At 43.1% G+C, this 14,985-nt stretch overlaps 1 protein-coding gene across 4 annotated transcripts in view; it reads right to left on the reverse strand.

The window, feature by feature from the left end:
• The window catches only part of LOC105476875 (gametogenetin binding protein 2), a 53,499-nt gene that overhangs the window by 11,478 nt on the left and 27,036 nt on the right, over positions 1-14,985 (reverse strand). The window contains exons 6-9 of one of the 4 annotated variants that reach the window (XM_011733164.2): positions 14,537-14,662; positions 14,329-14,442; positions 1,561-1,764; positions 332-506 (exon numbers count right to left, since the gene is read on the reverse strand). In XM_011733164.2, the coding sequence (XP_011731466.1) occupies positions 332-506; positions 1,561-1,764; positions 14,329-14,442; positions 14,537-14,662 (619 nt within the window). Of the gene's footprint in view, positions 1-331; positions 507-1,554; positions 1,765-14,328; positions 14,443-14,536; positions 14,663-14,985 lie in introns of all 4 variants that reach the window. The other 3 variants (XM_011733163.2, XM_011733166.2, XM_011733165.2) reach the window with 3 other exon arrangements.

A 14,985-nucleotide genomic window follows, 5' to 3' on the forward strand; every position in this document is an offset into this window, starting at 1 on the left:
GTAATCCCAGCACTTTGGGAGGCCGAGATGGACGGATCACGAGGTCAGGAGATCGAGACCATCCTGGCTAACACGGTGAAACCCCGTCTCTACTAAAAATACAAAAAATGAGCCGGTGAAGTGGCGGGCGCCTGTAGTCCCAGCTACTCGGGAGGCTGAGGCAGGAGAATGGCATGAACCCGGGAGGCGGAGCTTGCAGTGAGCTGAGATCCGGCCACTGCACTCCAGCCTGGGCGACAGAGCGAGACTCCGTTTCAAAAAAAAAAAAAAAGATTCAGTCTAGTAACGTGACTAAGCAATCTTAGACACTGGAACAGCCCACTGTTCTTACCTCAAAACTCTTGCGTAAAGCATCAACACCAAGATAGAAAAGCATCTGCCACGTCTGCTCTTCTGCCCGTAGTTTTTGCCAGATTCGATGCAGTCTTTCATAAAGATGAATTCCCAAGCAGGTCAGAACTTCTTCTTGAGCTATATCTATTGTCTTTGCATGCCTTTCTCTTCGCCTATACAAGGGAATAATCACACATTAATTCCCAATATCTTTAACTGAAACAGTGAAAGATGGATAACATAGCTGCAAGTTCAGGTTTTAAACACAATTTGCTTACCTAGTAACAAGACAGTTATACATTTACACTCGTGTATATGTAGATATACAAGCACGCATGTCTACAACCAATGAGAAATACACATGCAAGTAGAACTTAGTCCTCGTATTGCTAAAAATAAAGTAATTCAGGAACTGGCTCTAAAGAGATGGATTTTAGGGCACAAAGCAATCACATGAAAGTGTCCAGCTCACAGTAGACACAACAATTCCTTTTTCTTTCCAATTATAGCAAAACATTTTTTCCTTCATTTGGTTTTTTGTTTTGAGGGGGAATGGAGAAAGGCAATGCCAAAGTGATTCAATCATGGGCAAGAGTCCTCCAGGCTAGTCTTTACAAGTGTTCACAGAACTTTGGCGATAAAAAAGGCCTTTGTATTCTAGCAGAAAGTAGGCACTCAAATGAGGGTTGATACCCTAAACAGAAAAGGAAATGAATTTGATTTATTCTATGAACATCATCATCTGATTTTATTTTTACAACAAAGAGATAATACTTTAGGTTTCTATGTAGTAATGATAATATAATACACGCAGTTCATGAATTACATTCAATAAGGCATTTCTTAATCCCCTACTGCAAAGATCTCACGCAAAAACCATTATTGTGAATAAAATTTACACACGATAATGCATGGATAGAGGGAGAAAAATCCCTTCTAATCATTTTCAAATGAAAATGATAGTCTGTAACAATGAAAGCCAAAAAAGCCTGCCTCCCTTCAAGCAAGAACTAGCAGAGGACTGAACCAAACACCAGAGAACAGTTTTTCCCTATTTTCAGTCAATTAAGAAATGCATACTTTAAAGAGAAGCGAAATCTTTACAGGCATACTTTAATTTATACATACATCATATGTACTGAGGCAGAAGGTGATGAAAATAAACTTTCAGTAATAAAATGAAGCAAAGCGCTAGATAGCCCATTCTAGCAAATTACATACTCATACCCTCCTGCGAACTCTGGCTCAGCACGACCCAAAAGATGTGCAATGAAGTCTGTTTCACAGCAAACATGAATGTGTCGCTCATGTGGACAGCACCGCAAGCCTTCATAAAGTGCAGCACAGTAGCCCTTTTCTTTGCTGCAGTCGAGTTCACCAATAAGGATATTGTATGCTCGGAGGACTTTATTTTTGCAATCAGTGCAAAACCTGTTGAAAAGAAAAACCTCAAAATTAAGAACCGGCTGTGCAATTATCTCATGTGGCATATAACAGTATACTAGATGATGGCACTCTCTCCCATCTACAGCATCCAAAAAAAGCCTCCATACACACATTTAAAACACATGCATGTAAGGTAAATACAAATTTAAGGATTGCATGAATACAGACAGATCTTCACTGGCAAATGATTTTTAAACTAGAGAAACACATAGCCTAAAAGAATGAGGCAGATACATACCTATGATTTCATAAAATGCATGCCCAGAAAGTATTAGTTGCCAAGAACTAGCATGTCTCCACTTCAAAAGCTATTTGCACAGGTCAGAAATAAAACAATAGAGGCAACAAACCAATGACTCTTGATTGGTTTTTTCTCTCTCCTTCCAGCCTCTGAAAACAGATGGTCTCTTCAGCCAGTAGACCTTGACTCCAATTTCTATTACAACATTTTATTATTTCACTAGCTAAGCATCTGAGGATGGGGTAGGCGTAGGGGTCGGGAGAAGAATGGGAAAGCGGTACACGTATTTTTAAATTTTCTGATTATTTCCAAAATGCCAAATTCTTCTAAAAAATGCCTATTTCTCAATAACAGACATAATATAGACAAAACATACATGGAAACTGGTTTAAACTTAAGTGTATAGTATATACTGTGACAAAAGTATAGAAGGGTTTGTGAATGTAAAGAAGAAAATTTATCTTAGAAACCAAATATCAATCAATCAGAAAGAAAGAATAGAGCCTGTTTTCTTAAATCTTTTAATTCCTGGAACAAGAAGAACTTGGTCAGGTGAAAAAGCCACGCTCACAATAATAGTAACTGGCTAAGAAGATTAGTTAGGTGAAACAAGGAAATTTTGATCTCTTTGATTTAAATTCATCTCCCAAATGAGCTCATCTATGCGTATGGCTTCAAGTAACATGTCTATAAAGATAATCTGTGACTCTACAGCTCCATTCAAATCTCTGCTATTGCCTGAGGGCCAGACCCATATTGAAAAGTGACAAGACATGACAGATGTCCAACAGGCAACACCTTAAACTCACTGTCCAAGGGTAACACTGCTCTATTCCTATGTTCCTTCTCAATCCCTGTTAAGAACATCGCCATTCACAGCCATTCAAAGTCACTCAGGCTGGAAATCTGAGTTAATTCCAACTTCTCCCTAGGTCTTCCTATTAAGGGTAGGGCCAACTAGTATTCATTCTTTCTTATTTCTCCTGTAGGTCCCTATTTTCAATTCCCTCTGGCATGATTTAAGTTACCTACTATATATATATATATATACACACACACACGTTTTTTGTTTTTTGTTTTTTTTTTTGAGACGGAGTCTCGCTCTGCCGCCCAGGCTGGAGTGCAGTGGCCGGATCTCAGCTCACTGCAAGCTCCGCCCCCCGGGTTCCCGCCATTCTCCTGCCTCAGCCTCCCCAGTAGCTGGGACTACAGGCGCCCGCCACCTCGCCCGGCTAGTTTTTTTTTTTGTATTTTTTAGTAGAGACGGGGTTTCACCATGTTAGCCAGGATGGTCTCGATCTCCCGACCTCGTGATCCGCCCGTCTCGGCCTCCCAAAGTGCTGGGATTACAGGCTTGAGCCACCGCGCCCGGCCTGTTTTTTTTTTTTTTTTTGAGACAGAGTCTCTCTCTGTTGCCCAGGCTGGAATGCAGTGGCGCCATCTTGGCTCACTGCAACCTCTGCCTCCTGGGTTCAAGCGATTCTCCTGCCTCAGTCCCCCGAGTCACTGGGATTACAGGCACCCACCACTACGCCCGGCAATTTTTTTGTGTTTTTTAGTAGAGAAAGGGTTTTGCCACGTTGGCCAGCCTGGTCTTGAACTCTTGACCTCAGGTAATCCACTCACCTTGGCCTCCCAAAGTGCTGGGATTGAGCTACCGCACCCGGCCCTTTTTTTTTTTTTTTTTTTTTTTTAAAGCTTCTTAACTGACTTTCCTGTTTCCACTCTTCCTAGCATTGATGCATCTCTTACACCAAAGTAATTTTTCTAGCACGAATCTGATTATCTGTGTCTCAGCTTAAAAACCTTTCACCTGGCCAGGCGTAGTGGCTCACGCCTGTAATCCCAGCTCTTCGGGAGGCCGAGAGGCAGGCGGATCACCCGAGGTCGGGAGTTTGAGACCAGCCTGACCAACATGGAGAAACTCCGTCTCTAGTAAAATACAAAAATTAGCCAGGCGTGGTAGCGCATGCCTGTAATCCCCACTACTCTGGAGGCAGAGGAAGGAGAATCGCTTGAACCCAGTAGGCGGAGGTTGCAGCGAGCCGAGATCACACCACTGCACTCCAGCCTGCGCAACAAGAACGAAACTCTGTCTCAAAAAACAAAACAAAACAAAACAAAAACTTTTCAGTTGTCCCTATTATTAATACTTCTGATTTACGCTCTTCTTCGTGTTTTGTTTTTTAGACGGAGTTTCACTCTGTCACCCAGGCTGGAGTGCAGTGGGGCGATCTCGGCTCACTGCAACCCCCGCTCCCCAGGTTCAAGCGATTCTCCTGCCTCAGACTCCTGAGTAGCTGGGATTACAGGTGCCCACCACCATATCCAGCTGATTTTTGTGTTTTCAGTGCAGACAGCGTTTCACCATGTTGGCCGGGCTGGTCTTCAACTTCTGACCTCAAAGTTACTCACCTGCCTCGGCCTCCCAAAGTGTTGGGATTACAGGCGTCAGCCACCACGCCCGGCCTAGACTTCTTACTATAGTATTTACCCTTCTATAGCCATGTCTTTATTTCATGCACACACATTTTGCTGGACCAATAGTAGATAACGATTTTTTTTTTTTTGGTCTTTTTTTTTTTTCCTTTTTGCGGAGAACAGGGTCTCATTATATTACCCAGGCAGGTCTCGAACTCCTGGGCTCAAGCTATCCTCCCGCCTCTGCCTCCCTGAGAGCTGGGATTACAGGCGTGAGCCACCGCGCCCGGCCAGATAACGATTTCTTAAAATGAAGATATGGACTGGATACAGTGGCTCACATCTGTAATCCCAGCACTTTGGGAGGCCGAGGAGGGTGGATCATCAGGAGTTCGAGACCAGCCCGGCCAACATGGTGAAACCCCATTTCTACTAAAAATACAAAAATTAGCTGGGTGTGGTGGCACACACCTGTAATCCTAGCTACTCAGGAGGCTGAGGCATGAGAATTGCTTGAACCTGGGAGGCAGAGGTTGCAGTGAGCCAAGATCATGCTATTGCACTCCAGCCTGGGTGACAAAAGCAAAACTCCATCTCAAAAATAAAAAAATGAATATATGTTAAATTAGAGGCTCTAAGTCCACTTGGTAAACAGAGGCAATAATACTGACAAATAATGTTAAATTATTTTATTTCACTGAAGTTTTAAATATGGGCAAAAAATACACAAAAATTAACACAAAATGGATTAAAAACCTAAATGTTAACATCTGAAAACCATAAAACTCCCAGAAGAAAACATAGGGATTCTTCATGACATTGGACTAAGTGATGATTTCTTGGCTATGACACCATAAGCACACATGCACAACAAAAACAGACGCTTCTCTGAGAAAACACCAAATGGTGGATGACGCTGGTGGCAGCCGGCGAGGGTGGAGCCTGGGAAGGGGAAACGTAGTGGCTTCCGTGGAGGTTTCAGCAGTGGCATCCGGGGCCGGGGCCGGGGCTGAGGTCATGGAACTCATGGAGGCAAGGCCAAGGATAAGGAGTGGATGCCTATCACCAAGCTGGGCCGCCTGGTCAAGCACATGAAGATCAAGTCCCTGGAGGATATCTACCTCTTCTCCCTGCCCATCAAGGAATCTGAGATCACTAACTTTTTCCTGGGGGCCTGCCTCTCTCAAGGACGAGGTTTTGAAAATTATGCCAGTGCAAGAAGCAGACCCACGCCGGCCAGTGCACCAGGTTCAAGATGTTTGTTGCCATCATGGACTACAATGGCCACGTTGGTCTGGGTGTTAAGTGCTCCAAGGAGGTGGCCACGGTCATCCGCGGGGCCATCATCCTGGCCAAGCTCTCCATTGTCCCTGCGCGCAGAGGCTACTGGGGGAACAAGATCAGCAAGCCCCACACCGTCCCTTGCAAGGTGACAGGACACTGCGGCTCTGTGCTGGTGCGCCTCATCCCTACGCCCAGGGCACTGGCATCGTCTCAGTGCCTGTACCCAAGAAGCTGCTCACGATGGCTGGTATTGATGACAACTACACCTCAGCCAGGGGCTGCACTGCCACCCTGGGTAACTACACCAAGGACACCTTAGATGCCATCTCTAAGACCTACAGCTATGTGACTCCCGACCTCTGGAAGGAGAATACATTCATCAAGTCTTCCTGTCAGGGATTCACTAACCACCTCGTCAAGACCCACACCAGAGTCTCCATGCAGAGGACCCAGGCTCCAGTTGTGGTTTTTATACAAGAAAAATAAAGTGAATTAAGCCTGAAAAAAAAATACTACAGTGGGACACATTCTGAGAAATGCATTGTTAGCTATTTTATTGCTGTGTGAACATCAGGGTGTACTTACACAAACCTAGGTGGTATATATATTTTTTTCACATGGAAAACCAAATGTCCCAACACTATTACTGAATATTAATAATTTCCTCAACTTGATCTGAAATGCCATACAGCAGGTTTCTATATGCAGTATGCTCCATTATAATCTTATGGGCCCACTGTCATGTATGTGGTCCATCACTGACCAAAATGTCATCATGTAGCACATGACTGTACATTAAACTTAAAAACTTCAGCACAGCAAAGATGATCAACAGAGTAAAAAGGCAACCCAAAGAATGGGAAAAAATATTTGCAAACCATATATTGAATAAGAGGTTAATAGCCAGAATATAAAGAACCACTATAACTCAATCACAAAAAAATAGCCTAATTTAAAAATGGGCACAGCTGTGATCATGCCACTTCACTCCAGCCTGGGCAACAGAGCAAGACCCTATCTCAAAAAAATAAAATAATTTAAAAGTAAATAAATAAATGGGCAAAGCATGAATAGACATTTCTCCAAAGATGATATACAAATGGCCAGCAAACATATGAAAAGATGCTCCCATCCTGGCTAACACAGTGAAACCCCGTCTCTACTAAAAAATACAAAAAACTAGCTGGGTGAGTTGGCAGGCGCCTGTAGTCCCAGCTACTCGGGAGGCTGAGGCAGGAGAATGGCGTAAACCTGGGAGGCGGAGCTTGTAGTGAGCTGAGATCCGGCCACTGCACTCCAGCCCGGGTGACAGAGCGAGACTCCGTCTCAAAAAAAAAAAAAAAGAAAAGAAAAGATGCTCAACATCACTTATCATCAGGAAAATGCAAATCAAAAACACAATGAGATATCACCTTAAACCAATTAGAATGACCGCTATCAAAACAACAACAAATAACAAGTGTTATCGAGGATGTGAAGAAATTGAAACCCTTATGCACTGTTGGCAGGAATGTAAGACGGTACAGCTGCTATGGAAACCAGTATGGAAGTTCTTCAAAATAAAACTACCACACAATCCAGGAATCCCACTTTTAGGTATATATCCAAAAGAACTGATACCAGGATCTTGAAAAGATATTTACACACTCATGTTCATTGCAGCATTATTGACAATAGGCAAAATGTGAGAGCAACCTTAAATGTCCATCAATGTATGAATGGATAAAGAAATGCGAATAGCCAGGTGTGGTGGCTCACACCTGTAATACCAGCACTTTGGGAGGCCCAGGCGAGTGGATCACTTGAGGTCAGGAGTTCGAGATCAGCTTGACCAACATGGTGAAACCTGTTTCTACTAAAAATACAAAAATTAGCCGGGCATGGTGGTGCGTGCCTGTAATCCCAGCTACTCAGGAGGCTGAGGCAGGAGAATCGCTTGAACCCGGGAGGCGGAGGTTGCAGTGAGCCGAGATCAAGCCACTGTACTCCTGCCTAGGCAACAGAGCAAGACTCCGTCTCAAAAAAAAAAAAGAAAAAAGAAATGTGAATAATGTCACAGATACTGTGACACTGCCCATTTTTAAATGTCACAGTATTGTGACATTTTTCAGCTTTTAAGGGGGAATCCTGTCATAGGCTACAACACAGATGAATCTTAGAGATATCTAAGTACTGTCTTAGATAATGGCTAAGTAAAATAAGCCAATCACAAAAATTCAAGTGCTATATTATTCCAATTACATGAGCTATCTAAAATAATTAAACTCAGAAAGAAGAATTGTGGTTGCTAAGGGGTAAGGGGAGAAAAAAGGTGTTGTTCAATGGGTACAGTTTTAGTTGAGATGAAAAAGTTGTAGAGATTTGTTGTACAACAATGTGCATATAGTTAACAATATTGCAATGTACACTTAAAAACTGTTTAAAAGGTAAATTTATGTTTCATGGTTTTTTTTTGTTTTTTTTTTTTTGAGACGGAGTCTCACTCTGTTGCCAAGGCTTGAGTGCAGTGGTGCAATCTTGGCTCACTGCAAGCTACACCTCCTGGGTTCACGCCATTCTCCTGCCTCAGCCTCACGAGTAGCTGGGACTATAAGCGCCTGCCATCACGCCCAGATAATTTTTTTTAAATTATTTTTAGAAGAGACGGGGTTTCACTGTGTTAGCCAGGATGGTCTCAATCTCCTGACCTCGTGATCCGCCCACCTCGGTCTCCCAAAGTGCTGGGATTACAGGCGTGAGTCACCGCGCCCAGCCTGTTTCACATTTTTTGAGACAGGGTCTCACTCTGTTGCCCAGGCTGGAGTGCAGTGGCATACTCTTGGCTGGCTATAGCCTCAACCTACCTAGTAGGCTCAGGTGATCCTCCCCGCCTCATCCACCTGAGTACCTGGGACTACAGGTGTGTGCCACCACGCATGGCTAATTTTTGTATTCAGTGTAGAGACAGGGTTTTGCCATGTTGCCCAGGCTAGTCTTGAACTCCTAGGCTCAAACAATCCACCCGCCTCAGTCTCCCAAAATGCTGAACTGTGAGACACCGTGCCTAGCCTCATTTTGTATTCTTTTAAAACACACACACACACACACACGTGGAACAGAAAGTCTCTCCCTTAGGAGAGAAAAAACAGACACAGAAATAACAACAAATACTTTCACATTTTCAGGTTATGAACAGCAAGTTCACATTTTCAGGTAATTAAATGGTCAAATGTCAAAGAGAACAATAATAAACTTGAAATATTTCCCCCCATTTTACTGCTTTATACTCTGAGTAGTTCAATATATGTTTGATTGTACAACCATAAGCGTAAGTAAATAGCAAATTAAAAATAGGATATAAAAGCTGTAAAAGAGATTTTTTCCCATTTGCAAAAGTAGCATTGCATAGGAATTTTTTAAATCTTTTTTTTTTGAGACAGAGGCTCAGTCTGTCACCCAGGCTGAAGTGCAGTTGCATGATCACAGCTCACTGCAGCCTCAGCCTTCCTGGGCTCAAGTGATCCTCCCACCTCATTCTCCCGAGTAGGTGAAACTACAGGCGTGTCACCACACCCAGCTAATTTTTTAATTTAAATTTTTTTTTTTTTGAGACAGAGTCTCCCTCTGTCACTCAGGCTGGGGTGCAGTTGCATGATCACGGCTCACTGCAGCCTCAGCCTTCCTGGGCTCAAGTGATCCTCCCACCTCATTCTCCCAAGTAGGTGAAACTACAGGCGTGTCACCATACCCAGCTAATTTTTTTATTTCGTTTATTTATTTATTTTTATTTTTATTTTTTTTGAGACAGTCTCGCTCTGTCACCCAGGCTGGAGTTCAGTGGCACGAACTCGGCTCACTGCAAGCTCCGCCTCTTGGGTTCACGCCATTCTCCTACCTCAGCCTCCCAAGTAGCTGGGACTACAGGCACCTGCCACCACACCTAGCTAATTTTTTGTATTGTTAGTAGAGACGGGGTTTCACCATGTTAGCCAGGATGGTCTCGATCTCCTGACCTCATGATCAGCCCACTTCGGCCTCCCAAAGTGCTGGGATTACAGGTGTGAGCCACCACACCTGGCCTATTTATTTTTTGTGTGGTTTTTTTTTTTGAGGCAGAGTCTTGCTCTGTAGCCTAGGCTGGAGCACAATGGCGTGATCTGGCTCACCGCAACCTCCTCCTTTCAGGTTAAGTGATTCTCCTGCTGCAGCCTCCTGAGTAGCTGGAATTACAGGCACACATCACCAAGCCCGGCTAATTTTTGTATTTTTAGTAGAGACGGGGTTTCACCATGTTGGCCAAGCTGGTCTCGAACTCCTGACCTCGTGATCCACCCACCTCTGCCTCCCAAAGTGCTGGGATTACAGGAGTGAGCCATCGCACCTGGCCTTTATAAATGGGTCTCCCTATGCTGCCCAAGCTGGTATTGAACTCCTGAACTCAAGTGATCCTTCTGCCTTGGCTTCCCAAAGTGTTGGAATTATAGGTGTGAGCTACAATGCCCAGCCTTAAAAAACCTTTAAGGCAGAGGTTTCAGTTTATTAACACCTCATTTCTAATGATGTTCTATCACTTCTCAGCCTTTTGACTAAAATCAAGCGTAGTATCTGACAATGTTCTACCATAAAACTTTTTTAGTCAAATTAGCCAGGCGTGATGGCAGGCACCTGTAGTCCCAGCTACTTGGGAGGCTGAGGCAGGAGAATGGCGTGAACCCAGGAGGTGGAGCTTGCAATGAACTGAGTTCGCGCCACTGCACTCCAGCCTGGGTGACAGAGCGAGACTCTGTCTCAAAAAAAATAAAAATAAATAAATAAATAAATAAATAAACAAAAAATAAAAAATAAAAAAATTAGCTGGGTGTGACACACCTGTAATCTCACTCTGTCACCTAGGCTGGAGTGCAGCGGCACAATCTTGGCTCACTGCAACCTCTGTCTCCCAGATTCTAGCAATTCTCATGTCTTAGCTTCCTGAGTAGCTGGGATTACAGAAGTGCACCATGCCTGGCTAATTTATGTATTTTCGGTAGAGATGGGGTTTCACGATGTTGGCCAGGCTGGTCTCAAACTCCTGGCCTCATGTGATCTGCCCATCTCGGCCTCCCAAAGTGCTAGGATTACAGGCATGAGCCACCATGCCCGGCCTCTACCATAATTCTTAACCGGCTGAATAGTGTTATCAAATCTTTATTATGAATTTTTTTTTTTTTTAAAGTAGATACCACCAAAAAGGTAAATTATTTAGGTATTTATAGATCATTTTAAACTGATTATACCCCCCAAACTCAAATTGTACCTACAATAAGAACTGGAAACACAGGAATAAGGACTTGCAAATCTGTCATGCAAACATTCTCTGATGTGCTTAACTATGTGCCATGTACTGCTCTAAACAAGCATTACTATGTATCATCCCCACAACAAATTTAATTTAATCCTACAATAAATCCTGTAAGATCAGTACTCTCATTATTTTTGTCTTTTTTTTTTTTTTTGAGACAAGGGTCTCACTCTGTTGCCCAGGGGGGAGTTCAGTGGCACAATCATAGCTCACGATAACCTCGAACTCTTAGGCTCAAGAGATCCTCCTGTCTTAGCCTTCCAATTAACTCAGGCTACAGGCACACCACCCTCCAACCGCACCCCCTACCCTACTCTGTGAATTTGATTATTTATTTATTTTTGAGACAGAGTCTCGCTCTGCCACCCAGGCTAGAGTGCAATGGTGCGATCTCGGCTCACTGCAACCTCTGCCTCTCAGGTTCAAGCGATTCTCCTGCCTCAGCCTCCCGAGTAGCTGGGACTACAGGCACTCGCCACTACGCCCAGCTAATTTTTCTAATTTTTGTGGAGTCGGGGTTTCACCATCTTGGCCAGGCTGGTCTGGAACTCCTGACCTCAGGTGATCCACCCACCTCAGCCTCCCAAAGTGCTGGGATTAGAGGCATGAGCCACTGCGCCAAGCTGCTAATCTTATTTTAATTTTTATTATTTTTGAGATGGGGTTTCACTCTGTTGCCCAAGCTGGAGTACAGTGGTACAGTTATGGCCACTGTGATTATGGTGCACCATCAACCTCTTGGGCTCAAGTGATACACTCTAACCTCAGCCTCTCCAGTAGCTAGGACCACAGGTTTGTGCCACCATGGCAGCTAATTTTTCTGCTTTGTTGTAGAGACGGGGTTTTACCATGTTGTCTAGGCTGGTCTAAAACTCCTGGGCTCAAACCATCTACCTGACTTGGCCTCCCAAAGTGCTGGAACTACAGGTGTGAGCCACCATGCCCAGCCTGTTTGTTTTAAAGAAGAAAAAAATTGAGGTGCAGAAAAGTCAACTAACTTGTACAGCTACAATTAGTAGAATCCAGATGCAATACAATCTCCCTAAATTCATCACTCACTGCTTTAATTAATCACTCTCAACCATACTTTCTCACTACCATTAAGATATTTATAAAATGGACTAAAATCCATCTAAAAATGCTAAAACATTAACCATAAACATAGGAAAATCTACAAAACCATTATAGGAAACTCCAAAACATGCGCTCTAATAACTTGTCATTTATCACCCACAAAAACTATCTTTTGGATCAACTCATATTTAAAGAGGAAGGATATATGTTTTATGTCTGTATAGTCCCTGCAAAACTCCAAATAAGTGGCACATTCTCTACTCTCTTGGGCATAATCCACCAAAAAGGCAAAGAAAGAAAGCTTTTGAGAAAAGAAAAACACCAATAAACTTGGTATGCGGGTGAAGTCATTAGCTTACTGCCACATAAAGTAATGACACCAGTTTTTATCATTCACTTGATTTTTAGAGGCACTCCCAAAATAATTGAGTATATGTATCTCAAAGTCAAAGGACATACAATCACAAACACAACATGTAACAAATTTAAACAGTAGAACCGCCCCAAGAACACCATCTCTAGATGGCTCCCTTACCAGTTTCTTTTTTTTTTTTTGAGACGGAATCTTGCTTTGTCAGAGTGCAGTGGCACAATCTTGGCTCACTGCAACCTCTGCCTCCTGGTTTCAAGCAATTCACTTGCCTCAGCCTCCCAAGTAGCTGGGACTACAGGTGCTTGCCACCACGCCTAGCTAACTTTTACATTTTTAGTAGACACGGAGTTTTGCCACGTTGGCCAGGCTGGTATCAAACTCCTGACCTCAGGTGATCCACCTACCTCAGACTCCCAAAGTGCTGGGATTACAGACGTGAACCAACACGTCTGGCTCACCAGTCTCCTTTTCTACTGCACTCTCCTTATTAATTTCCAAATGTTAATGACACTTAGAAAATTCCTTTGTAGGCCAGGCGCAGTGGCTCACGCCTGTAATCCCAGCACTTTGGGAGGCTGAGGAGGGTGGATCACAAGTCAGGAGATTGAGACCATCCTGGCCAACATGGTGAAACCCCGTCTCTACTAAAAATACAAAAAAAAAAAAAAAAAAAAATTAGCCAGGCATGGTGGCGTTTGCCTGTAATCCCAGCTATTCAGGGGGCTGAGGCAGGAGAATCTCTTGAACCAGGGAGTCGGCAGTTACAGTGAGCCAAGATTGAGCCACTGCATTCCAGCCTGGCGACAGAGCAAGACCCTGTCTAAAAAAGAAAAGAAAAGAAAAGAAAATTCCTTTGTAAAAGTAGTGTTCTATAAAGAAAAATCTGAACTTACTTTTACAGTAACGAAACACATGAATACCAACTCTCTTTTGGGGTCCTGACAATGACAGAAGAAATACTTCAAATATTAAGTAAAAAGCTACTAATTTAATATTGAAAATGCTATCATAGGCTGGGCACAGCTCATGCCTGTAATCTCAGCACTTTGGGAGGTCGAGGCAGGTAGATCACCTGAGATCAGGAGTTCGAGACCAGCCTGACCAACATGGCAAAACCTGGTCTCTACTAAAAATACAAAACTTAGCCGGGCGTGGTGGCATGAGCATGTAGTCCCAGCTACTCAGGAGGCTGAGGCAGGAGAATTGTTGGAACCCGGGAGGCTGTGGCCGCAGTGATCCGAGGTCTCGCCACTGCATTCCAGCCTGGGTGACAGAGCGAGACACCATCTCAAAAAGAAAAAGAAAAAAAAAAATTACAAAATAGGAGATGCTGGCTCAACACAAGAAGGCTAACCCTGAGAGTCATCCCATAAAGCAATTGTCTTGGCCAGGCGCAGTGGCTCATGCATGTAATTCCAGCACTTTGGGAGGCTGAGGTTGGCGGATCACAAGGTCAGGAGACTGAGACCATCCTGGCCAACATAGTGAAACCCCATCTCTACTAAAAATACAAAAATTAGCTGGGCATGGCGGCATTTGCCTGTAATCCCAGCTACTTGAGAGGCTGAGGCAGGAGAATCTCTTGAACCTGGGAGGCAGAGGTTGCAGTGAGCCAAGATTACACCACTGTACTCCAGCCTGGCAACAGAGCTAGACTCCATCTCAAAAAAAAAAAAAAAAAGGAACTGCCTACTCTAACATTAAGCTCTGCCTAGTGCCAAGTATTAAAGGGAAGGCTAGAATGCTATTATACAAAGGAGGTCAGTGACAGGCCATTTTAGGTGACTGACAGATAAGGTACCTTCCACATTAAACTGGAACAACCATCAGACTTACCTGTGTTTTCGTAGATATGTTTCTAGCGTTTCTAAAAGACAACTTGAGTCAATTAAAACTACTTCATCCCTGCATTCCTGGGACATTAGTTCCCATACATCCATCCAACAACCTCTGTAAAAAGAACAAATATTAATGAAAAAGGAGAATACAGAAGGGTAAAACATTAAAAAAACAAAAAACAGAGTAAAGTATTACTTGATTTTACCTGGCTGTTCCCTGGAAAGGTCCATAATGGAAAATGATCCTACACTTGCTGTCCTTCCTGTGGTCTTCACTACTTCTCTTATCTGTACTTAACTTCTCTGAACTGACACTGCTACTGCTCCCTTCACTGTAGTATAGTATAGTACAAAGCTTAGTGACACTGAGATAATCTGAAGAAATAATTTCTATAGTCTAAATTAAAATCATGAACACTTTAATGATTAAGATATTAGAACATGTTTACAAATTATATATGATTACATACTCATTATATTAATATAATGTTCATTTAAATGTGTGCTCATATCTTTATATAAAAACTTCTGCTTGATATCAAGTTTATCTGATACAATTTAACAACATTTGTAGTTATCAAGACAGCAACTGGTTAATAAACTAAGTATCCTATGAGCAAATATTGTTGGAATGTTCTCAAGTTAAAATGACTGA

The sequence above is a fragment of the Macaca nemestrina genome, chromosome 17 (assembly GCF_043159975.1).
Source record: "Macaca nemestrina isolate mMacNem1 chromosome 17, mMacNem.hap1, whole genome shotgun sequence".
NCBI classification, from domain to species: domain Eukaryota; kingdom Metazoa; phylum Chordata; class Mammalia; order Primates; family Cercopithecidae; genus Macaca; species Macaca nemestrina.